The sequence below is a fragment of the Leucopleurus acutus genome (assembly GCF_964270905.1).
Source record: "Leucopleurus acutus genome assembly, chromosome: 3".
Lineage (NCBI taxonomy): Eukaryota > Metazoa > Chordata > Mammalia > Artiodactyla > Delphinidae > Leucopleurus > Leucopleurus acutus.
In genome coordinates this window covers 49707826-49733443 of record NC_139145.1, presented here as the reverse complement: position 1 = coordinate 49733443, position 25618 = coordinate 49707826, and the positions used below count along the sequence as shown (strand labels likewise).

Sequence of the window (25618 nt, the reverse complement as noted above, 5' to 3'; positions counted from 1 at the left end):
GTAGCTGGCAGGGACAGTAGGAGCAGGACGCCCATTTAGGACTGAGTTGTCCACGTGTCTAGGTAACAGAGGTTCTGCGACGATGAAGGCAAGAAGTGGAGGAACCTGAAAGATGTGTCAGGGTGACGTCCGCAGGACTTTGTGATGGCCAGTGATGCAGAGGGCCACTTCCCTGAGCCCAGAGTAGTGTGGAGCACCCAAGGTCATGGAGTCCGCTCCAAGGCTTTTAGCCTTCTGCTAAAGGCAGCAAGAGGCCGTGCAGAAACAGAACACTGGGCTGGGGAGGTCTGGGCGAGCCAGGGTGGCATCCACATTTACCCTAACTTGGGGCTCCTGGGCCAGGCCCTCCCCCAGGGAGCCTCTCCCCCCTTAAGTGTGTTGATCTAGAACAGAGGCCGCAGAGCAGTGTCCTATTGGGCTTCTTTGACCCACAGCAAGTCTTCAGACTTAGAAATAGAGATTTCAGTGAACTTCCTCATTTGGGGCTCCTCTTGAAAAGTCCAGAAATCTGACCACAGGGGCCTCTGCTCCTCCTGGTAATGAGCAGCTGGGGCACTGCAGCGGCCGCCCCTTAACTAGGACATAGGCCCCCCACTTCCACAGCTGCCACTCCCTGGTGATCCCGACACAAGGGCCCATGTTGTTGCCATCTGTCATCACACTTGTACTGTTCTCAGTATAGAAAAGAAAATGGGGACGTGAGAAGCCGGACCCAGAGGAGCTTGTGCTTAAAGAACTGTGGGCAAGAGCCTGTTTCTTTTTGGAAGTAGGGAATGTATCTTGTGTGTGGAACATGGAGACCAAGCGTGTCCGCGTCCAAAGACTGCAGCCCCGCTCCCCACGGCCCGGCCCCGCCCCACAGGCATCTGTATTTGGGCTCTCCGGGCTGTGTCCTCCCACCAAACCACAGGATGCAAGGTCTGCAGTTCACCCCCTTCAGGGAAACGAACCGGACCCAACAGAGCAGCCAGGAACTGGGAGTGTTCTACTCACTACCTTTTATTCTCACAGGCGCCATGGCCCTGAGAGCCGATGACAAGCTTGGCTGCGCAGACGGAACTGGGGGTTGGTAGAAAGGAGGGGCTGCGGGTGGAGAGGCTGGTTCTTCCTGGGTGGGTGATGCTGGGGAGAGGGAAAGGGTGGCTCCTCCCCCCCCAGTTAAATGGGCTGGAAGGCCGAGGCCAATGGGGGAGGGGACAGCAGAGGTGTCCGTTCTGGGGCTTGGGTCAGTGCCATCCCTTCTCCCTACACCTGCCCACCTCTTCCATGGGCCTAGATCTTGGAGCACCATGTGGTGTCAGAAGTGGGGGTCAGCCTGGTTCATGGTCCCTCTCCCCGGGCCTTATGTCCCTGCTAGTGGATGGGGTTTTGAGCAGCAGGGCCCTTCTGCATTGTTAATCTGTGCCGTTCTGATGATTTGATGTGTCCAAGGATGATGGAGAGCCAGGCGCCAGAGTCTCATAGAATGAGGTGCAGGGTAGGAGACGGCAAGGGGAGGGGTGTGTAAAGGAGGGAGAGGGGCTAGGGTAGGGGGCCAGGGAAGCTGTGGCCATGCAGGGCTGGCTGAGTGCTGGCGTCTGCGTCTGCTGTGCTCACAGGATGACTGCGGAGAGAGACACAGCAGGTTAGGGTTGGAGTCACCTGTTGCTGCCCCTTCCCAGCATCCTGTGGCCTCAGAGCAGTCAAGGACTCTACCCTCCACTGCCTCCCGCTTGGGTACAAGTACTGACCGTCATAGCCCCTGAAACCCCCAACCCTGGTCCTCATCTGTGAAATGGATGTTGGAGAATGGCCCAGGGTCATCTACCCACGAGGGAGTAGGCCCCTCAGGGGCTAAGCTGCTAGGGACCAGATCCCCTGCAGGGGGCCTTACCCTGACCGAGATCCTGCTTGGACATGCCCAGCCCAGACGACAGATCCTCCATTTCCAGTGGGTCTGCAAAGGAGCACAGTGTCCACGTGTTAGCTGCAGCCCAGACTACCGCACCCGTTGACAAGGGGCCTGGGTGGGCTAGTTCTGCCCAACCTCGCCACGAGCCTGGTGCTTGGTAGAACAGACATGAGTGCAAGGATGCTTGTTGGATGGCTGCAAGCGGCAATGAAGTGCGGCCGGGGAGTTAAGTGAGCAAGGCCAAGGAGGGGGTGATGCAATCAGATGGGTGGATCTGGAGACGCCTGGATGCATGCGTGGATGGGTAAAGTGGAAGGACTGAAGGATAAATGAGTAAGCAGATGAGTGTGGGCAAAGGAGAGAAATAATAAATGCACAAACAGATAAGGAATGCACAGGTGGGTGGATGCATGGCTGAGTGGCTGCCCCCCAGGAGTTGTCACCTCGAGTGTCCTGGCCCCAGGTGCGCCAGGAGAGACCTCCTGCCCCTCAGCCTTCCTGGTCCTTCCTGCTCCTGGCACAGCGGCCACTGCTTACCGCTGCAGTTATGGTGCCCACGGCTCCTGGTGTGGGGGACCTCGGTGCCGTTGGGGAAGACGCACCAGCAGTAGCCGATGCTCCCATAGCATTGGAGCGGCATATAGTTGCCATTCTCGTCGCACTTGGGCCTGAACATGCCCGGGTGGATGTCAGGGATGCGGCTGACCTCTTTCTGGCACTTGGTCAGTACTGAAGCGACAGGCACGGTGAACACAGTGAGTGAGCAAGCTCTGGGCCAGGGTCTCAGCAGAACCAGAGATCCACATACCACTGCTGTGGGCCTAATGCCTTCTGTCCAAATGGCTGTACTTGCTCTACCCATTGCACAGATGGAGAAACTGAGGCCTGAACCAACAAGGTCCAGGATCAAAGAGGAAGTGAATGGCTGTGTGGCTAATTCATCCCAGAACATGATTTCTTCAAACACTCAATGCCTATTAAAGTTTAGAATTGCACCTGTGATTCTGACTTCTAGAGAAAAGCAATGGACACCTTGGTAAGTCTGAGCTTGCATTACTGGGGGTATCCAAGTAGAAGTGGGGGTTACTATGTGATGGGGATGTTATAGAGGGGATTCAGACATTAGCTGGGAGTTGGTCGAGATCGCATCCAGTGTGCCCTCTATGACTCTGTGATGGAGAATCTGAGGCCCAGAGAGGGGTGGACCGTTGATCTTCCACTTCTGAAACTGAAGCCCAGAGGGAAGAGACTTGCCCAAAGTCACACAACAAATTAGTACCAGGATGAGAACACAGGACCCATAAAGGCTTTAGGGCTGAAAACCCTGGTATACATTGTCCATGAGATGGAAAAACCCCAAGGCCCTCTTATCTAGTACCTGCTGGCTGTGTGACCTGGGAGAGGTCCCTTTGAAGGGCGAGAATCATGAGCCCAGCCCTCTCATGGGAACCTGCAGGGTGCAGTGCTGGGTGGGGAAGGTCATTGCCATGACTCCTGGGATGTTTTGGGTGGTTGTTGCTCCAGGCCCCCTTGTGTAGTACCATCCTCCACAACGAGGGTCACCTCCTGAAGGGAGGACTCGGTACCCCAGACAGGATGGGGGCTGGGGGCAGCCAAGCCCAGAAGAGCAGGCAGGAGAGACAGGAGTGAGAGCTGAGAGGCTGGGAGAGTCCTGTGCATGGATCAGGGAGTGCCTAAGGCTCTACCCCTGAGGGAGCTCCCAGAAACCCTGCCTCCCCAAGGCTCCCATTCGCTCTACCTTTTGGTGGAACTTCAAAAGGCTTCTCCTCCAGCGAGATCTTGCTCATTTCAAACAAAAGCCACTGATGCATCCAGCTCTCAAAGAGCTAATGGGGATAAAGGCAGAGAGTCAGGCTCAGTAGCCCTCTCCAACCCAGCCTGACTCTGTCCCTGGGGACAGAGACATGGAGGGCCAGCAGGAGCCTGCTTCCTCCTTAGAGACCCCACAGGGCTTGGTCACTCTTCCATGGCTGTGGTTTTCTAGGTGCTGGTAAGCCGCCTCCAGCTTCCTGAGAATGGCTTCCCTCCTCACCCCGCCTCTTCCCAGGGCTGCTCTAGATGTCAGGAGAGGGAGGGTACCAGGGCAGGGGAAGCTGCTGACCTTCCAGTTCATGCCATCCATGGTGTCCTTAAGGTGTTTCAGGTTTTCTGGGAAGCTCCCCTTCAGCTGCGGGTACACCTTCAGGGGGTCAGACTTCTGCAGGGTAGCAAGGCAGGAAGGAAGGTTAAAAAGCTTCCTGGCAGGCAAGGTTTAATGTGCAGCCCATGTTCCCCTGGTCTTCCGTTCTGAGGGCTGGACCCCAGACCTCAGCATGTTGGAGCTAGTGGGGAGGGGAAGTGGTCTGGGTAATACGGCTACACAGCTACAAGACCCCAGGGCTAGGAGTTGGGAGACCCAGTTCCAGGCCCAGTTCTACCAATAACCCTCAGTCTTCTACTCCTTGCAGGCTCCTGTTCATCTTTCAGGTCTCACCTCCTTCAGGAGGACTTCCTTGACCTCATCCCAACCGCCCAGCTAGGTTGGGTTCTCAGCCTCTTTCCTCACAAAGCCCCCTGCACACCCCTCATCACCTGGTCACCTGTCTGTCTCCCATGCTAGCCTGAGATCTCCGTGGGACTAGGAGCTGGATCTGATTGCTCCCGATTGTGGGTCCAGAGCCTTGCACAGTGCCTGGCACTGAGTAGACATGCAGCAAAAATTGGGGAAGGAAAAAACAGGCATCTTCAGCAAGTCACTTCCAGACTTTGGGCTTTGGTATCTCCATCCCAAACACAAAACGGGGAGTGGCGGGTCTGGACTTCATATAACGTTTAAGGGCCACACTTGTCTTCCTTCACTAATCTGGTGATCCCATATTGGATGTCTGCTGTGAGCCAGGCATGGCGCAGGTCTTGAAGCATAGCCTCACTGGGGGCTTATGGGGATGGGGCAGGAGCTCAGGGATGCCTGGCCAGGTTCCACTCACCAGGAGCAGCCGCATCACATGGTCCTGCGTCATGTTGCCATACTTGGTGGCGTTCTGCATGGGCTGTGGAAGGAAGGAATAGGGTGTTTCCCAGCACTGGCCCATGGAGGAGGGGCCCTAGAGCAGAGCCAGCAGCTGGGGTCTGGGTGAGAGTGTGGATTCCCAGATGTTCAACAGGCCCACCTCTGCCACCTCCAAATGTGAGGGCTCGGGCAAGTCACTACCTTCCTGCCTCAATATCCTATTCGTCAACTCTGCATAAGCTTTCCTGCCCAAGGCTTTGTGGACGGGAGATCGTTTAGTGAACAGAAACGTTATCCATATATGATATCAAGGGATCTGAGAATAGGAGGGACTGTGAGATGCTTGGGAAATGAGAAGTATTTCGTAAGTTGTGGAGGACTGAGCCCTCTTCCCAGGGAGGGCCCCAAGAGGCTCCTTCCTCCCCCACCTCTGGAGTTCCTCCTCCTCCCGCAGCAGTCAGGACCCCCTCTCCAGCTCTACTTTTCCCGGGCCAGCTGTCCTCCCCTGTCCCTTGGCACCTGCCCTCCATCCAGGCTAGGTAATGCTTCCCTCTTCCGCCGCCCTGGGGCTGGCCTTACCTCCGGGCCTTCCATGGGCAGGTCCTGCAACAGCATCGGGGCGCTGAGCCGCATCTTGGTCAGAGGCTTGGCGGCTGTGGGGCAGAAGGTACAGCGTGAGCGTGGCCCCAGGGAAGAGGGCACTCAGCTCCGGGGACCGAGATCTCAGACCCAGATGAGGGGCTGGAATTCCAGACCAGAGAGAAGGGACAGCGGGCACAGCTGGGTGCAGGAATGAGGGGTCTTCTGAGGTGAGAGACGGGGGGGTGAGGGCTGTGGGGATAGAGGTGGGGCACGCACACTTGGGAAGCTTCATGCGCAGGTTCTCCAGCTGCAGGTTCTGCGAGGTGACTGTCAGCTTGTCCAGGCGGCCCTGCTGCTGGTACAGGAAGTAGGCGGTGGTGGCCTGGCCAGCCAGGAGCAAAGCCACCAGGATGGAAAAGGCTGTGTACAGGGCTCCACGGCTGCACTTGCTGTTGGGGGCGGGGAAGATAGGTCAGAAGAGGGTCCGCGGAGGCGGCTGCCCCGAGGACTAGCAGGGAGTGGGGAGTGTGCCCCCCATTTCCAGCCCTCGGCCCTCAGCTACCCCTAACAAACACACACTTCAAACACAAACAGGTGCCTATGAACCTACAGCTTGAAGACGTTCCCCTGACCCCCTACCTCCAACCAGTGCTGCCCCTATAGCCCTCCCAGGTGGAAATCCTGGAGCTGCCCCTGGGCCTAGGCTGCGTGGGGAAGAAGCGGTGACAAGTGCTTGTCTTCTCCAGACCTTGGTCCCACCTGTGCAATGATGGGTCGAGGTGGAGGGTCTCCCCAGGTTCCCTCTACCAGAGGATCTCCTGAGGATCAGGGCTGCCCTCCAGGCAGCCCCCACTATGCACCCAACCCCTGTAGTGAAATCAGAGATGAAGGAAGGAAGTAGGGCCTGGACAGCAGAGCATGCAGCCCACCTGAAAAAGAGAAGTGAGGCCTTGCCATTTTTAGGAGTGGGTTGGGTGCATCAGACAACGTCTGGCTGGAGCAGGGCCAGGGACCACCCCTGTGGGAATACATCCTCTGCCCAAGACACTCCCTGTGCCTCTGAGCACATCTCTGCCATTCTCTGGGCCTGTTTCATGGGTACCTCTCACATCAGCAATTCTAGAATTTGGTGGTCATCGTCTGAAGTAAGATCTGTCTGTGACCACAGAAGTATTGTGAATGGTAATATCTACCGGGGATGGGGGTTAGGGAGCAGGGTGGGGCGTATCTCAGCAGGATTTTGGTGCCTGAGCCTGTATGACCTGGGAGAACGTCTCACGCTCTCTGGACCGGCTGGCTGCACAGGGAGGGGTGGCCGGACCTCGGCCAGCCCTTGGAGCTATTGGCCTTGGATACACTTTTGAGGGCACACGTAAATATTACGTGCCGGGGAAGTAAGGATCCCACCCCAGGACCCTGAGAGTTCCTGACCGGTTTGTTTTCTCCCACCTACCCCAGGGGTAGAACTACTAGGACCCCACTGGAAATTGAGGACGAGACTGCACCCTGCTTACTCCAGCAATCAGCAAGTATAGTTTAGGAACCTCCAGGAACACCCTGCTGCCTAGTAACTCATGACATCACAGACATGGCTCATTCTCACTGGCTCTCTGCTTGTCAGTCCTCTGTGATTTCTGGGCCAAGGCCCAGCCCAAGGGATTATTATTCTGAAAGGAGAAAGTAAAAAGCCTGTGTGGAGAAAAGGAGAAAAACCGACAGGAGGGGAAAACAAATCCTACTCATTGGCCTTCCCAAGGAACAGGGGTGGCCTGGCCTCTGAAGTGGTGAAAAGTCCACCCAAGTCTGGGTCTTGCCTGAGTTCAAGCTCTACAGTCTCACCCCTTCAGCAGCCCCACACCCAGTCTAGCCCCAGCTCTGCCTCCCGCCATCCCCTCTCTGAACCTCAGTTTCTCATAAGGCCTGAAACTCTAGAGAGTCATAATGAAGACGAGACCATGTAACCTGGATTGGAATCCTGGTTCTGCCACTCCCTTAGCTCGGGGACCAGGGGCAAGTCACCACCTAACTTCTCTGAGTGAGTAACTTGAGGTAAGAACATCTACTCTACTCAAAGGTTGTTATATAAAACAAGAGCGGGGGTAAAACTCTCGACTCCATACCCAGCGTGTGGTTAGCACCCCATAGGTAACACTGAGCACGAATCTCAAAGGAGTTAACAGTTAACTTGAGCATCTAGATGCCTTCCTATCTATGCATCTTGATTGCCTGTCTCCTGCTTCTAGACAAAGGCCAATTCTTGTCACCCCTCTCTTTTTTTTGTTTTTTTTTTTTTGCGGTACGCGGGCCTCTCACTGTTGTGGCCTCTCCCGCTGCGGAGCACAGGCTCCGGACGTGCAGGCTCAGCGGCCATGGCTCACAGGCCCAGCCGCTCCGCGGCATGTGGGATCTTCCCGGACCGGGGCACGTCCCCTGCGTCGGCAGGCAGACTCTCAACCACTGCGCCACCAGGGAAGCCCTTGTCACCCCTCTTCACTTCCTCCTTTCTACTGCCTCTTTCTTGACTAGTAATAATAATTGGCCAAAGTTGGGAGCCAACCAGAACTAGCCAACCAGAACTGGTTCTAGCCAACCAGAACTACAAATGTTGCCAGGCAGAAGTGTTCACAAAAGGGTCCAAAACAGGCCAGGACAGTTTTTAGAAGCAGTAATTGAACTAAAAGGAAAATTAGACAAGGATTTGACGAGGGGGCACCCTTTCTGCTCACTGAGCCCATGCTGGGTCTGCAACTCACTGGGAGGCCTGAGCTCAGAGGGGGACCCATCTTCCCTCCCTGCAAATCGTGCCTCTAGAAGGAGGTCAGATGGTAGAATAAACTCAAACTTTGATATCAGACTAGTCCTGGGGTTCAAATTCTGGCTCCAGTATTCAGTAGCTGCGATAACTTAAGTAAGTCACTTACTGATATGTCTCAACTTTCTCTTATGTAAAGATGGGAATAATAAAAGTACCCAACTTGGGCTGCCCTGGTGGCACAGTGGTTGAGAGTCCGCCTGCCGATGCAGGGGACACGGGTTCGTGCCCCAGTCCGGGAAGATTCCACATGTGCCGCGGAGCGGCTGGGCCCATGAGCCATGGCTGCTGAGCCTGCGCGTCCGGAGCCTGTGCTCCGCAACGGGAGAGGCCACAACAGTGAGAGGCCCGTGTACCGCAAAAAAAAAAAAAAAAGGTACCCAACTGATAGGGTTTCTAAGAGAATTACGATTGAGTTTAGCATTTAGTTATATGTCTGGCACAAAATTAATCATAGTAATGACTAACAGTGACTGAAGATTGGTGACAGGTATACAGTGAATAGGAACTATTATCATAACTCTTGTCGTAGTTATTATTACTACTACTGAGACCCAGAGAGAGACACTGATTTATCCAAGTCACACATGACAGTAGCAGAACCTGGACCAGAATCCAGCCCTCGTAAGAGTCGGCCCTCCTAGCCATGGGATTCCCCAGGATTTTCACAGGCTGTGAAAATGGTCTCTAAAGGTCTCTAGTTACCTGTCCCACAGTATGCAGTTCCTCATGACACCTCTGAGAGTCTCTCCCAAACCCATTTCTGCCTGGCAACAGCTGACATCACAACTGTAGGTCCCTGTCATTTGCGAATTATTTGGGGGAGCAGGGGCATTAGGGTAGCTGCATTCTAACCACGCCTTTTCTTTTCAGGGGAACAGATGGATGAGGCCATCTTGGAGTTGGGAAGGGGTCCTCTGGATGGCTGTGCTGGCCCCTTGCTGCAAGGGAGAGGGGAACAGGCAGGGTACCACCCACATCAACCCACAGTCCCTTCTAGAAATTTAGCCAGAGACCCCCTCACCCTTTTTTGATCCCCCTCCAACATCTCTCATTCCCTCCTGTGATGGCAAAGGAGGTCTCCATCTACTCTACAGACACCTGCAACGATAATTCCCTTGATATAAACACATATAGCAATTTATGGTAACTAGGAGGAAACTCCTCTGTGATGAGCTGCTTCTACCAATCTCTTTTAGAAAATCTGCTCCATCTAGGATCCATACTATTTTCAAAATCTGGTCCAAAATTTCTAACCTAGGCCTCATGGCCCAGCTTCAGGGGACTCTGTGAAGCTGCTGATATTGTGTGAAGCTCTAGGGAAGGAGTCCAGAGCTCTCTTGATTTTCAGAAGAGAAGTGCATGATGCATAGAAAGTTAAAACCCCTGTCCTAGAGGAGCTCCCTCACTTTACAGGAGGGAGAACTGAAGCCCAGAGCAGGCTAGAGACTTGCTCAAAGTCACCCAGTTAGCACTGGGGTCAGAGCCCAAGTCCATGCCTCCTCTGACTCCCGGTCTACTGCTCCTCCTGTAGCACCGCGCACTCTGTGCGGCCCAAGGTCTGTGTGCTCTCTCCTGCTGTTCACACATACCTCTCCTGGGTTCCGGGGCGCTGGCCCAGCATGGGCACCTGCTCATGGTTGGAGATGAGGTCACGTTGGTCTTCCATGGCTCCGGCCTCTGGTCTTCCCCACTCCTGCTGCTGCTGCTGCCTCCTGCCTGTCTAGGACGCTGAGCCCCTGGCTCACCTCTTGAAGTTGGGGCTGAGAAGGAATCTGATTCGTCCACAGGAGGGCACTCCGCCCACCTAGTAGAAGTGGAAGTGAAAGCCACAAAGCTGGAAATACCCCCCACTTGAGCAAAGCTTCCTTTAAGGGGGCAGGATGAGTCGGGGGAGGTCCCCCAGGCAGGTGGAAAGGCCAGCATGCTTCCACTGGCTGCCCAGGGCCCTCATCACTTGTTTCTGGGCAGACCTGTGGATTCATAAGGCTCTTTGGATGTTTTGAGAAACAGGCAAATGTTCACTCCCTAGACAGGAAATCACTTTGAAGCAAAAAATACCCAAAATGCTTTGTTTGTCTCCCCTCTCACCTATAGATGAGTGGGTGCAGAAAGGGGCTGTGCCCCCTTTGTGAACTTAGACAAGTTCCTCTCCTTCTCTCAGTCCTCAGTTATGTCATCTCAAAATGGAGGAGGAAAGTTGGATTCACTGTTCCCTCTGCTTTCTTCTAACTCAAGCATTTTATGAACCTGAGTCCATGGTTCTAAGGCTCTGGTACTAATATTTGCCACCACTTACCAAGCCCTCCTTTGTGCCAGGCACTGTGCTAATCGTTTTGCTTGCTTTGTTTCATTTAATCTTTACAGTAACCCTTTGAGGGCTGTTTTATTTTATTATCTCCATTTACAGATAGGGACACTGAGGCTTTTGAGAGGCTACATGTTTGCCCAGGATCGTGCATCCAGGAATTGCAGCCCGTGATTTTAACCATTCTACCCTTCTCCCTCCTGATGCTCAAATTGTGTCGTTCAAATTCATGAAAGCAGGTACCTCTACAGGGAGGGAATGAGGAGGGACTGGGAAAGGGTACCCGGGGGAGGTTTAACTGTGTTGGCATGGTTTTATTTCTGACTATCTGTGGCTTGTAGACCTTATTTTTTTTTATTAATCTTTATGTCTTTTGTGTGTGTGTTTAAATTTTCATTAATAAATGAACAAATTTATGGTATAAGTACATGAAAAGATGTTCCACATCATTAGTCGTTAGGAGGCAAATCAAGGCCACAGTGAAGTACCACTTCACATCCACCACAATGGCTATAATCAAAAAGACAGATAACAAGTGTTGACAAGGATGTGAAGGAATTGGAACTCATATATTGCTGGCAAGAATGTAAACTGGTGCAGCTACTTTGGAAAACAATTGGGCAATTTCCCAAAAAGTTAAATAGAGTTACATATGACCCAGTAATTCCATTCCTAGATACCTACTCAAGAGAAATGAAAACACGTATCCACACAAAAACTTCATAGTGGATACACAAATGTTCATAGCACCATTATTCATAATAGCCTCAAAATGAAAATGACCCAAATATACACCAACTGATGAATGAGTAAACAAAATGTGATTTATCTGTACAATGGGATATTATTTAGTCATAAAGAAGAATTAATATCACAATAAAACTTATTTTTTAAAAAAGGACTGAAGTACTGATTCATGGCACAAAATGAACTTTGAAAACATCATGCTGGGCTTCCCTGGTGGTGCAGTGGTTAAGAATCCGCCTGCCAATGCAGGGGACACGGGTTTGAGCCCTGGTCCAGGAAGATCCCATATGCCATGGTGAAACTAAGCCCATGCACCGCAACTACCGAGCCTGCGCTCTAGAGCCCGTGAGCCACAACTACTGAAGCCTGCGTGGCACAACTACTGAAGCCCGCGTGCCTAGAGCCCATGCTCTGCAACAGGAGAAGCCACTGCAGTGAGAAGCCCATGCGCCGCAACTAGAGAAGGCCTGCATGCAGCAACGAAGACCCAATGCAGCCAAATATAATAAATTTATTTTTTAAAAAAAAGAAAAGAAAACATCATGCTAAATGAAATAAGCCAGACACAAAAGGCCACATATTGTATGATTCCATCTATTTGAAATGTCTGGACTAGGCAAGCCATAGAAACAGAAAGTAGATCAGCAGTTGCCAGGGGCTGGGGGGGAAAGGGGATGGAGAATGACTGCTAATGGGTATGGGATTTCCTTTCAGGGTGATGAAGATATTCTGGAATTAGACAGTGGTGATTGTTGCACAACTTTGTGGATATATGGAAAAACCACTGAATTGTACCATTTTAAAAGCTTGACTATTATGTGAAATTTATAGCTCAATTTAAAAACAGATTTCTTGGTAATGATCGCTAGAACACATACATAGCTTTGCTTCCTCTTTCACTTGGCTCTGTCACTAAAATGGCGAAGAGTTGCCTTTTTTTTTTCTTAGTGTAAATCTATAAGGACAAAGAGAACAGGAGAAAACAGTGCAAAATTTTGGAAGCTGGAAAGCAGGTGGATTGGAGGTAGTCATTAACAGACCCCAGAAAGCTTAATCCTAAACCTGCAGCTAGAAAAGCTGAGAAGCCACCAATTTACATGATAGAACAGGCTCAGGAATTGAGGTATTAGGCACACTGGGTGGGAGTACAGGTGGGGCTAAAAAGAAGATTCATTGGAAGTCTGTTTATGAAAACAGTTGGATATCCATGTCCTCTCCCTCCCCAACTATCCCTCCCTCCCTGAAAGAGGACTGGAAGTCTATCCCTAGGCACAGTGCAGGGCATGGGCCCAGTTCTAAAGCTGAGAGTCCCAGCCTTCTCTCCGACCCAGTTCACAGAATGCCAGAAGCCAGACCTTCTTTCTCCAGGCAATAAATGAGAGAAGGCTTCCCTGGAGAGTATGACCATCCCACAAGGAATGACCTAAAGATTCTGATATTGGGGTTCAACAATGAAACAACCCAGCCAGATAACCCTATAGGGAAGCCCTCAGTGAATAAGCCCTTCACATGGGTCACGGCTTCCACTTGATTTTTTAGACAATCAAGGGTCATGGGACATCTGAAGTAAACCTCTAACATAAAAGAGAGTGAACAAAACAACTAACCAAACCCCAAAAACCATGCAGGAAGCGAACACTCATTAATAGCCTTAGGGAGGTAAAGGATGATACTGCACCCATGAAACAAGAATAGTATGCTATAAAGATAGAAGTACTGTTAGAAGAAGAACAACAAAAAAGCTCTTAAAGACTAAACATATGAGGGTAGATATTAAACAACCAGTAGGTAAAAGATAAAGGTTTTGTGTGTATGTATGTGTGTGTGTGTGTTTTACCTCCCAGAAAGTAGACCTCAAAGATAAAAAGAAAGAAATAGAAAAGATAAGAGAATTAAAGACCAGTCCAGGATGCCCAATAGCCAAATATCAGAGTTCTAGAAATAGGGAACAGAGAAAATAGAGGGGAAAAAATTCAGTACAATTCCCAGAACTCAAAGACATAAATTTCCAAACTGAAAGGGCCCAGTGAGTACCAGGGCCAAAGTATAAAAATAATTTCACCAAGGCACATCAAGTGAAGTTTCAGAAAAATAAAGACAAAAAGAAGATTCCACAGAAAGAAATAAACAAGACAGATATAAAGGACCAGGAATCAGAATGACTTTGGACTTCTTAAGAGCAACCCTGGAAACCAGAAGATAACGGAGCAACACCTTCAAAATTCGATGGGAAAATGATTTCCACCCTAGAATATTTACTGAGCCAAATTACTAAATACGGAGGAGGGTGTCATTAAGGTATTTCCAGACATTAGGTATCTCAAGAATTTTTTCTTCCTCAGAAAGCTTCAGGAAGGTATGCGCCACCAAAATGAAGGTGTTCACTAAAAACAAAGGAAGACCTGGGACACAGGAAACTGAAATTCAGCTCACAAGAGGGAATGGGGATCCCCAGAATGATGGTACAGCAAAATCCCAGGAGTAAAGCAACATATCCATATTGGATCAGGCCCAAAGGCTCTGAAAGACATTTCTTCAACAAGATAAAATTGATGGATAGCTGATAGGTCTGAACATACTAAGAGGTGACTTAGATCCTTTTTTGGAGAGTATGAGGTTGAATTATGATAATTTCACAGAAAATTAAGCAAATGAAAAACCAAGACAACTATTAACTCTTGGGAAAACAAAAGTTATATAGGAAATGAATAGTCATGATACTATACTACATAGCGCAGCTATAAAAGGCATTTACATTGTCATAATATAGTAAACTTTGAATACTGACCTAACTAAACATACAATAGAGGCATTTGGGAGGACGAGAGGTCAGGAAAAGTCACTTAGAGGAGAAAAGAGGGCTAAATCTTGGTCTTCCACAGTGAAAAGCCAACCAGATAATGTTTAAAACTGAAACAATCTGGAAGTAACAATACCAGTAGTCATTTAGAGATATGGAGGTTAATACCAAATGAATCGGCTAAAAACGTTTTAAAGTGGTATGAAAAGGAAGGTAAAGAATTGCTGTTTTTCACAGCCAGCCCTTTAGAAGGATTTGATTATTTAAATATGTGAATTTATAACTTTGATACGAAGTAAAACTCCATTCAACATCAAAGTCAGTTGATTCTAAACTGACTGTGATAACAAAATGGTAGTCTAATGCCTTTTCCTTGTGAAGCAGCTTTAGGCCAAAGCTGAGGGTGACCCCAAGGGTCATCCTGTCCTCGCCCACAGGAGGCTGGAGACGATTCCAGCTAGGAGGGTGGGCTGGATGATGGCTCCCTCCTTTGCTTCTAGTAGGGTAAGAGGTCTCAGTTGTCACACAGGCCCTGCTGCCCGGTGGAGCAGCCCCATCCTACCCACCCTCCTGCATGGGATGGAGACAGAATGACAGGAAGAAGGAAGGCTTGGTATCTGCCACACCCTGAGGGGTATCCAGGGTTAAGGCAGGATTCTGCTCCCCCACTGTTCGTATGAAGAAAGTCTGGCTCAGAAAGTGGAAAGGAGCTGGCCCAAGGTCACACAGAGCTGGGACTGGTCTAAACAAAAGAGCTCTGAGGCCAACTTGCTGGATTCACATTCTAGTTCCAAAATGGCAGATCCCAGGGCTGAGAAAGGGAAAACACAGGTGAGTCGGAGACATCTTTTTTTCCCAGAAAGCGAAGAAGTGCTCAAAGACCGCTGGAGTTTGTCAGAAGGACCCTGGAGCCAACTTGAAGAGGCACCTGCCAGCCACATATGAGACAATTCCAGCATCAATAAGAATAATTTACCCCGCCTCTTTAAAAGGAACTATACAGTTCAATCCCAGCTGATGAGGAAAAACCCTTGTTTCTAGAAGAATGCAAGCTAACTAATGTAAAAGAAAAGACAGAATTAGAAAATCACCTGTTTGTAACCCCCAGTGTAATAATTAACTCAGGCAATGACCACCAATAGATGCCCAAACCATGAGACAAAGGGTTGGGGGAGAACAGGATATCCACATGCCATAGTATCATCCCCAAAGTCCTTGCTGGTTGTTTACAGAAAAAGGCAGTCTACTATGGTGCAGCCCTGCTGTCACCACCACGTGATCAAACTTTTAGCATCACCAGTGGTGGAGCAACATAACATTATGTATTTCCTAATGGGGTAAGATACTCAGCTGGGGAGTATCTTTGCTAAAAAAATCATTAAATGAATCTGCCTTTAGACCTAAATTCTAGTTTACAGGACACAGAAGAACGAATGAAATAAAACTATGAGGAAACAGACAAATTCAGAGACAGTCTACAAACAACAACTGTACCCATCGAAGAGTCAATGTCATGAAAAAACGTGCATGTGTGGGTGTGCAGAGGGTTCTATACTTTAAAAGATTGAAGAAACGTAACAACCAAATGCAATTTGTAAATTTTGACAAGATTTTGGTTGGGAAAAAAGCTGTAAGAGATTTTTATTTGGTTTTGTTTTTTGGTTTTTTGGGTTTTTTTTAAATACAATTTATTTATTTATTTTGGGCTGCATCGGATCTCCCTTGCTGTGCGTGGGCTTTCTCTAGTTGTAGCGAGCGGGGGCTACTCTTTTTTGCGGTGCGCAGACTTACTGCGGTGGTTTCTCTTGTTGCAGAGCACGAGCTCTAGGCGTGCGGGCTTCAATAGTTGTGGCGTGCAGGGCTCAATAGTTGTGGCTCACGGGCTCTAGAGCGCAGGCTCAGTAGTTGTGGCACATGGGCTTAGCTGCTCCGCGGCATGTGAGATCTTCCCGGACCGAGGCTCGAACCCGTGTCCCCTGCATTGGCAGGCAGATTCTTAACCACTGCGCCACCAGGGAAGTCCCTGTTTTTTGGGGGTTTTTGGCCGTGCCGCAGAGCATGTGGGATCTTAGTTCCCCGACCAAGGATCGAACCCACACCCCCTGCACTGGAAGCGCAGAGTCTTAGCCATGGGACCGCTGGGGAAGTCCCTGTAAGAAATATTTTTAAGAAGCTGGGGCAATTTGAACATGGACTGAATGTTAGCTGATACTTGGGAATTATTACTGCTTTTCTTAGATGCAATAATGGAACATTAGTCTGCTAGAAAAATATACTTTTAGAGGCCGAAGGCTGAATGAAGTTCTTGGAGGTGACATGACATGAGGTTTGCAAGTTATTTTCAAAATAGGAAAAAAAGAAAGATAATAGATAAAATTAACAATAGGTGAATCTAGGTGGTGGGTATATGTATGAACATTTTCTCTGTATGTTTGAAATTTTGAATAATAACTGTTTAGAAAAAACGTAAAGGCAATTGTGTACAAATCCAATTTCCTCCTATATAAGAACTGTGCTAGCTGCTAAGACGACACTATATTCCCATCACATTATTGACACATTATTACATTGACAGTGGGCTCTTTCACAGCATGAGCACAAAATGTGTGTTGTAAGCCTCCTTGAAATTTCTCAGAAACTATCAAAAGTTTTGTTTTGATAAGAAAAAAATTCCAGCTCCACCATTACAGGATGTGATTTTGAGCAAATTACTTAACTCCACTGTGCCTCAGTTTCCTCACCTGTAAAATGGGCATACTAACAGAACCTAAACCATTAGATTGTTAGGAGTATTGAATGAATTAGTATACATATGCCTGATGTAGAGACTAAGTGTGCAATAAATGTTAGGTAGTTCAGTGATAAATTTTTTTCTGCAAATCTGCTGCATCTGAATCTGGGACCCTGCCTGTACCCAGAGATTTGGAGCTGCTCAACAGAGCCAGAGGGGGCCTCCCCCTCCCACTCTGGATCATCCTGGGAGTCTCCTCCTGTGGTGTCCCCATTAAGCTAGTCTAGGTTGAGATGCCTGTTCTCCCTTGGTCTGGGCACTCCAAGACCCAGAGGTGTGAGTTCCTGCCAGATCACCAGGGTGAGCCAGGAGGTGGAATCCCCCAGGACCTCTGCCATCCTGTTTTCCTCCTTAGTCCCAAAGTCCCTGAGAGGAAAGAGCCACCCCAGGTGGTAGGCAGTGCATGTCCAGCCCTATCTACCACCCCAGGATGGCCTGGCCATCCTTTCTGTACGGGGGCCCCCTGGACCCTAGCACACCTTGGCCACGAACAAGGGGTTGGAAAAGGTCCTCTTTGTGGGAAAGGAGCAGGCCTGGGCTACAGTCCTGTACCTGTTATGCCTGGCCTGGGCAAGCCACTTACTTCACTTCTTTCACTCACTCATGCATTCAACAATTATTTATTGCACATCTACTTTGTGCCAGGTCCTTGGGCTACATAAATGAACAAAGCAGACAAGTATCCCTGCCCTTATGGAGTTTACATTCTAGTGGGAAACAAACAAGTAAGTTTGTTTATTAAAGAGTGATGGCAGGAACTTCCTTGGTGGCGCAGTGGTTAAGACTCCATGCTCCCAGCGCAGGGGGCCCGTGTTCGATCCCTGGTCAAGGAACTAGATCCCACATGCATGCCACAACTAAGAGTTCGCATGCCGCAACTAAGGAGCTGGTGAGCCACAACTAAGGAGCCCACGAGCCGCAACTAAGAAGCCCTCCAGCCGCTACTAAGGAGCCCTCCGGCCGCTACTAAGACCTGGCACAACCAAATTAATTAATTAATTTTAAAAAGAGTGATGGCAGACACTAATATATATAAAATGGATAACTAATGAGAACCTGCTGTATAGCACAGGGAACTCCACTTCGCTGTACAGTAGAGGCTAGCACAGCATTGTGAAACAACTGTACCCCAATAAAAAAAATCCTTCACCCGTGTCTGGGTGAAGGATTCCCTGGACAGAAGGAACAGCCAGAACAAAGATCCCAGAGTGGGGATGCACCCGGCATGGCTGAGGAACAGCAAGGAGGCCAGTGTGGCTAGAGTGGCGCCACTATGGTGGAACATGACAGGACATGAGGTCAGCAAGTTCCGGGGTCAGATCCTGTGGCCATTGTCACAACCTTGGCTTTTACTCTGAGTAAAATCAAGAGCCATGGGAAGGCTTTGAGCAAAGGAGTGTCATTATCTGACTTGCAGTTTTAAAGGGTGGTTCAGGCTGTGTTGAAAATCAGTACAATAGGGGCAGATAATCCCCACTGCCTCATGGCGCTGCTGTGAAGGTCCAAGGAGAACTGGGGTGCGGAAACATTTTATACTGAGTATAGTACAGTGCTTCTGGGAGAAAGAAACGAGCTGCTTCACTCCTTCCCATCCTACTGAAGGGACAATTGAGTGAGGAGAGGATTTAATGTGCCCTAGGTCAGATGTTCTACAACCAATTTAGGATCTGGGAATCCCCTACTCTTCTCCCAGCTGCCGTGTGGCAGGTAGGTTAATAGCATGACCTTTGGACATGATCTCAGCTAGCACAGCTGAGTAGGACTGACCGAGCCTTCCCCTAGAATTCATTCATCCAACAAATATGTATCAAGCACCAGTTCTGTGCGTCACTAGGACACAGGGGCATTTGGAGATACCTGGCGATGGCTGAGCCCCAGTCTTACTCAGAGACCAGGCTACCAGTGGCTGAGGTTGGGCTTAGCGATCGGGGTCAATCTGTGGCTGGGGTCAGGTCACAGCTGAGGCTGGAGGCAGGGAGACCAGTCAGGAGGCTGTGGTGAAAAGTCAAGCTGGAGAGGCAGGCCTGTTGGAGGCTATAGCTAGGAGCATTGGAGGAAAGGTGACGAAGAATAAAAGTGTCAGGAGGAGGTCCACAGGACTCAGGCAAAACTGGATATGGATAGAGGGGTGAGACCAAGATGCTTGGTGAGCTTTTCTGCTTGGGTGATGGAGATGATGTCATTCACAGAAACAAGAAGTCCTTGGCACATTTGAGGAACAGAAAGAAGTACAGTGCGTCTGAGCCTAGTGAGCGAGGGGAAGGGTGGTTTCAGATGATGTTGAGGGGACAGGCTGGGCTGCAGCTTAGGTATTATTCCAAGCACAATGGGAAGCTGGCAAAGGGTGTCAAGCAGGGAGGGGCTGGGGCTGGTTTATGTTTTTAGATGATGTGCGCCATATAGATTTACCAAGGGCAGGAGTGGAAGCCTGGAGATTAGTTAGGAGTAAAGTAGTTTAGGTGAGAGATGGTGGTGGAGACAAGGAAAAGTGGATGGGTTCGATAGCTGTTTTGAAAGTAGAAATGTCAGGACTTGCTGTGGGAGTGAGTTCAAAGACGGTGGCCGGGGCTTCCCTGGTGGCGCAGTGGTTGAGAGTCCGCCTGCCTATGCAGGGGACCACGGGTTCGTGCCCCAGTCTGGGAAGATCCCACGTGCCGCCAAGCGGCTGGGCCCGTGAGCCACGGCCGCTGAGCCTGTGGGTCCGGAGCCTGTGCTCCGCAACGGGAGCGGCCACAACAGTGAGAAGCCCGCGTACCGCAAAAAAAAAAAAAAAAAAAAAAAAAGACGGTGGCCGGGTTTAGAGCTATACAATGGATGGTGGCATTTGCTGGGGTGGAGAAGATGGGAAACACATTCTGGAATCGGTAGACCCTAGAGTTTGGTTCTGGCTGTATTCTATGTGACACCCACGTGTTGACCTCAAGTAGATGACTGAAACTTGAAGAAGAGTGAGCATACACCTTTGTAAATGACCAAATTATGGGCAGCATTTTCAACCATGGGATCAGGGCTGAGCTCTGGGGACCCTCAATGTGTAGACATCGGATGAGGAGCAGCTCTGAGCAGTGCAGAGGAGTGGTCAGGGATCAGAAGGAAAACGGGGAGAGGGTGTGATCACAGATCCCAATAAAGGAGTGAAGGAGTGTCAGCTGTGCCAAATATCACTGAGGGAAATGCCCACTGGTCTGGGCCACATGGAGGTCATGGGAGATCTTGACAAAAGCAGTTCTGAGAATTGGGTTGGGAGGTGATTGGGAGGGAAGAAGTGAAGCCAGCATGGGAGGGGGAGCAGAGAGGTGAGGGTAGCCCCTGGAAGAGAACACAGGTCACGGTGTTTGAACATATTTGTCCAGACGGAAACGCCTCAGAAGGGAGGGCGGGAGGGAGGGAGGGACTGATGATGCTGAGGAGGAGGGGTTCTGCCGAGCTCCTGCGCAGTGAGTCCCTGGTACTTCCACAGAGCCGCCCCTGTGTGGCTGACCAGCCTCCTCCCCAGGCAAGAGCGGTCCTGGAGTGCCTCTCTGTGAAGGCACCAGACCAACTCCCTGATGCCTCTCTTTTCCTGCTCTCCGGCTCTCAGACCTGCCTCCTCAGCCTGGCAGCTAATTTCCCAATTGCTGCCACCAACAGCCCATCCACTGGGTTTGGGGAAAAAGTGAAGCTTTCTGAATTACACCAAGGCCTTGGCTCCTGACTTTCCTGACTTGGCGGATATCTGTCTCATCATTTTATTGTCACAACAGCCCTGTGAGCCTCAGGGAGATTAAATGAGATGTACAAACTAGCCAAGTGCCAGCAAGTGGCAAACCCAGGATTTGGGCCCAGGTCTGAGCTGTCCGCAGAGCCCATTCTCTTAAGTACCTTGCCTCCCATAGAGCCCTTAACTCACTTTCACCGGTCTTAGTGAAGGCCATGCCGCCTACAGCCCCTATTCCCAAGGGGTTGGATTCAAAAGGCAGATAGGATTCCTTCCCAATCCTTGTGGGCAGTGTCAGTGTCTACCTTCATTACTCTCAGAGAAGCTTAATTATCAGTTCACTAGTTCTGTCCTTCTCGGGAATGGTCCTTTTGGAGCATTTCCCAACATCTCTGGCGCTCTGCTTACATGCCTCCAGGGCACAGAGCTCAGTACCTCCACAAGCAGCTCATTCTAGGCAGGACAGTGTGGCAATCCAGAGTGTGGACTCCAGTTGGTTGAATCGCAACTCTGCTTCCTACTAGCATCCTGTGCCTCAGTTTCCTCATCTGTAAAATCGTAGTAATAGTACCTACTTCCTAGTATCATAATGAGGATGAAATAAGATGCTACATTTAAGTTGCTTGGTAAGTGCTTAATAAATTTTAGCTACTGACACTGTCATTATTGCTATTTTTCCTGAGGTAGAGCTACAACTTGCTCTCTATGACTTCCACACTTTGGGCCTAGCCCTGTCCCTTGGAATTCTGCCCTCTTCCGTACTCCCTGCAGGCTATTCCTATTGTCCTGCATTTCTCAATTTTCATTTTCTCCTGACACCAATTTTTTTGTGTGTGCAAGCTGTTACTCATCATGCTAACATGATTTTCCTAAGATCATGATTTCTTCTTGACAGAGTCACTGGCTGTTTGCTAGGCAAGCTCAACGCTGTCAAACATTGAGGGGGGTGGGAGAATGGTAGCTTCAAGGTCTCTCTCCTCCTGCCCTCACAGGCCTTCTTGTTGGCTCCTGGGCTTCTGCATTCCCTGACTTTGGAATCCCAATCAGTGGGCCTAACTGACTGCATATCCTAAACGTCTATCAGGGCAGGATTATGTAAAGGTGAAGGGTACACACTCTAGAGCCAGACAGAGCCAAGTTCAAATCCAGAATCTTCTGCTTACCTGCTGTGTGATCTTGGCCAAGAAGCCTCCCTGAACCTCAGTTTCATTACCTGCAAAATGAATTTTTAAATTTTTAAATTTTTAATTTTTTTTGGCCACACCGCATGTCATGTGGGATCTTTTTTTTTTTTTTTTTCATTTTATTTATTTTTGGCTGCACTGGGTCTTCATTGCTGCGCGTGGGCTTTCTCTAGTGGCGGCAAACCGGGTCTACTCTTTGTTGTGGTGTGCGGGCTTTGCATTGTGGTGGCTTCTCTTGTTGTGGAGCACAGGCTCTAGGCGCACAGGCTTCAGTAGTTGTGACACACGGGCTCAGTAGTTGTGGCTCACAGGCTCTAGGGCGCAGACTCAGTAGTTGTGGCACATGGGCTTAGTTGCTTCACGGCATGTGGGATATTCCCGGACCAGGGATAGAACCCGTGTCCCCTGCAGTGGACGCATTTTTTTGTGTGTGTGCTGCCAGATTCTCTTTTATTAGCCAAGTAGGACAAAGAACAGGTCACAATGTCACAGGAAGTCAGACAGACAGACAGAGGGATACACGAGACAGAGTGTCATGCTGTACTACACAGGGGGCGGAGCAGGGGAGGGGCATTTGAGTCTTGTTTTTTCAACTAACAGAATAAATAAATACAGTACACAGTGGTTTTGCCACAGGCTGGCATAACCTCTAAGCACAAAAGGTCACAAAACAGCTGGTTTGGAAAGAAGTCTGTACAGCCCGCTGCTACAGAGTCGGGGTGGGGGCCCAGGCCCCTGGATCGTGCTCTGGGGAAGTGAGGAAGCAGGGAAATGGAGACCTCGAACAGGAGGGAGAAGAAAGGAATAAGGCCTTCCTGGAAGGAACAGTCAGAGCCTCTGGCTCTCAGCCTTGAAGTGACCGGGCTGACCTGGGAGAGACTTCAGCCTCAGTCTCAGGTGCAGTGGGCCCGTCCCAAGCTCATAGGAGATGCAGGGTACCGCTTACAAGCGCTCCCCTCTTGCTCTCTGGCTGCTTTCAGTCACTGAGGCTGGTCCCCTAAGCTACATTGAGATCTCCCCGGGGAAGGGGACCACATACACTTTCCTTACCTTCTCTGGGCTGGTGGAATTGGGTCAATTGAATGAGGAAGTATTGTCAAAGCTCTGAGGGAAGCTGGGCTGAGCCGGAGGTGGGCCTGGTTCTGACGTAACAGAACATGACTCCGGGGTGGACTTCCTCCTTGGGAAGTCAGGGGAGGCTTCCTGGAGGAGGTGGTAATGTCTAGAGCTATTGGATTCCAAGGTCCAGTGATAGTCATTTGCCTCCAGAGACAGGCAAAAAGCTTTAGTCCCCAGGCCTGGGCTAGTTGAGATTGCTTTCATTTCAGAAATAGAACTTCCTGGAGCTGATCCCAGAGGATAAACCAGAAATCCCTATTGTCTCCTAGAGTCTCTGCTACCTTCCCGTCTCCCTGCCCAAGTCTCTCCTCTGATCTCCTGTGGCTGTTGGATTCACCTTCCAAATCCCAGATACCTGATCCTGGCTCAACTGATCCCCCTGTTCAGAAACCCTCACCTGCCTGCCTTGGTCCCTGCCGCATCAAAGTGAGATCTTGGATTCAGGACCCGCAGCCCCACCTCTCATGAAGCCAGCCACCAATTCCCCATCATCCACAAAGTCTCACTCCACTGCTTTGTTCAAACAGCTTTCCTGGCCCAAGCTACCATCGCCCTCACTTTTCTCCCATCCAAAGCCTTCTCCATCTGCCCCAGCCCAGACGAACTCCCCAAGGGTCATGGGGTTAGCTGCTGGAGCACCAGGGAAGTCCCTATCTGCAAAATTTGACTGATAATAATCTTGCCTGATTTATAGGGTATTATGGGGACTGATTAAGATAATGTATATAAAACAGTACAGTGCCTACCTCAATAAACATTTGCGATTAATATCCTAGGGCTGTGCTGTCTAACAGGGCAGCCACTAGCCACATGTGGCAGTTGAAGCCTTGAAACATGGCTAGTCTGAATTGAGATGTGCTGTTAAGTGTAAAACACACACTGGGTTTCAAAGATTTAGTAGAGAAAGAAAATGTAAAATATCTTGGTAATAATTTTCTATATAGATTATACATTGAAGTGAAAGTATTTTGGATATATTGGGTTAGATAAAATGTATTATTACAATTAATGTCACTTTCTATAGTTTATTAATATAGCTACTAGAGAATCTGAAATTACATGTGGCTCGGTTTTGTGGTTTGCACATTTGTTTTGGACAGTGATAGTACAGTGGAGTATTATGTCGGGGGGTTTGTTGGTGGTGGGTTTTTTGGGTTTGGGGGTTTTTCTTCAGTGTGGGAGAAGAGAAACAGTATATTTGGTTTGGGGGCATTTGATTTTCAGTAGCTGCACCTGTCTCTTATAGGTGGTATTTGAGCTGCAAGTTTTCTTTATGTATTATAGAGATCCAGTCTTCTGTCTGTGAAGATGGGGAAATTAAAGCCCATAAGAAATGGGATATGCCTAGGGCCACAGAAGTTAATGGTGGCAGAACCCAGACACCTCCCCCCATCCCAGCAGGTGGCTTCCTATCTGTACGATGCTGCCACCTGGTGGCCACCCATATATGACGGCTGCAAACTCAACAGCCACTGGGCTCCCTTCAGGAGGGGCACTCTGCTGCCATCTACTCCCCAATCCTCTGCAAGGACAGGGAGGGTCCTCCTCTTCCTGCTCCTCAACCAGACTGTACTGAGCCCCAGCCTGACAAAGGTATGACAGCACAGTGACTGAGGAAAGCACGCTCCCCGGTTACAGACAAGCGCAGGTTTGAATCTCTACTCTGACCCTTTCTAGCTATGTGCCCCTGGACAACTCACTTACTCTGACCCTCAGTTTCCCCATATGTAAAATGTGGATAACAGTACTTGCCTTAAAGCTACTGAATGAGATAATATCTGCAATTTGAGTCAACAAATATTTAGAGAACACAACTTAACGCACTGTTCCTGGTGCTGGGATACAGCAGTGACCTAAACAGACAAGTCCAGTGGTTCTCAAAGTGTGGTCTCCAGACCACTGACGTCAGCACTACCTGGGGACTTGTTAGAAATAGAAATTCTCAGGCCTCCATCCCAGATCTACTGAATCTGATGCACGCTCAAGGTTGAGAACCACTGGACTCAAGAGGCACAGACTCCGGACTATCAGTTGGGGTTAAGTGTTAAGAATGTGGCAGGTAAACAGCTTAAGAATGATGGCTAGAGGTGGGGCAGGGGGCAGAAACATTAACTGATCTGTGATGATCAAGGAAGGGCTGTTTGATAAGGTGACAAGTTCCAGCAAAGATCTGAAAGCAATTATCTAGAGGAAAGGGAATGTTCCCTTTTAGATGTTTCCTTTATTTATAAAATAAGTCCATGTAATATACAGCATGGTGACTATAGTTAGGAACTGTAATCTCTATTCTGATCAGCTATACATCCAGCTAAAAATTGAGACTGCTATTCATAATGAAAAAAGCAGCACTTTAGGGAACTGTCTCTGCCACACTAAGTGATTCTGATGTAACTAGCCTTTGGGGGTCTGGCTTACACTTGTATGCCTCCAATGATTAGGAGATCCACTCTTCATGAAGCAGTTTTATTTCCTCTTCGCAGCTCTCTTGTAGAAAACTCTTCTTTATCTGATGCTTAAATCTCTCTACAACTCCTACCCACCCACTGGCCAAGTTCTACCACTTAGGAACTACAAGCAACAAGACTGCTTGCTCCCTCTTCCCCAAGACAGAACTTTACTTAAAGTCCCTTATACATCTTCTCTTTGGCCCACTTAAGGTCAGCAATGCTCCCCTGAG

General features: G+C 49.5%; 1 protein-coding gene across 2 annotated transcripts; it reads right to left on the bottom strand.

The window, feature by feature from the left end:
• Window positions 1-991: 991 nt before the first annotated feature.
• Window positions 992-10075, bottom strand: CD74 (CD74 molecule). 2 transcript variants are annotated; one of them, XM_082835120.1, is made up of 9 exons: window positions 9888-10075; window positions 5760-5932; window positions 5481-5554; window positions 4879-4941; window positions 4014-4109; window positions 3651-3738; window positions 2429-2620; window positions 1874-1936; window positions 992-1603 (listed from the first exon to the last, which is right to left on the bottom strand). In XM_082835120.1, exons 1-9 carry the CDS (start codon window positions 9962-9964, stop codon window positions 1593-1595), a joined length of 837 nt encoding a protein of 278 aa, XP_082691246.1. In that variant the 5' UTR covers window positions 9965-10075; the 3' UTR covers window positions 992-1592. The 2 variants fall into 2 exon arrangements, with proteins under 2 accessions (XP_082691246.1, XP_082691247.1); XM_082835121.1 differs by lacking the exon at window positions 2429-2620.
• Window positions 10076-25618: the final 15543 nt, after the last annotated feature.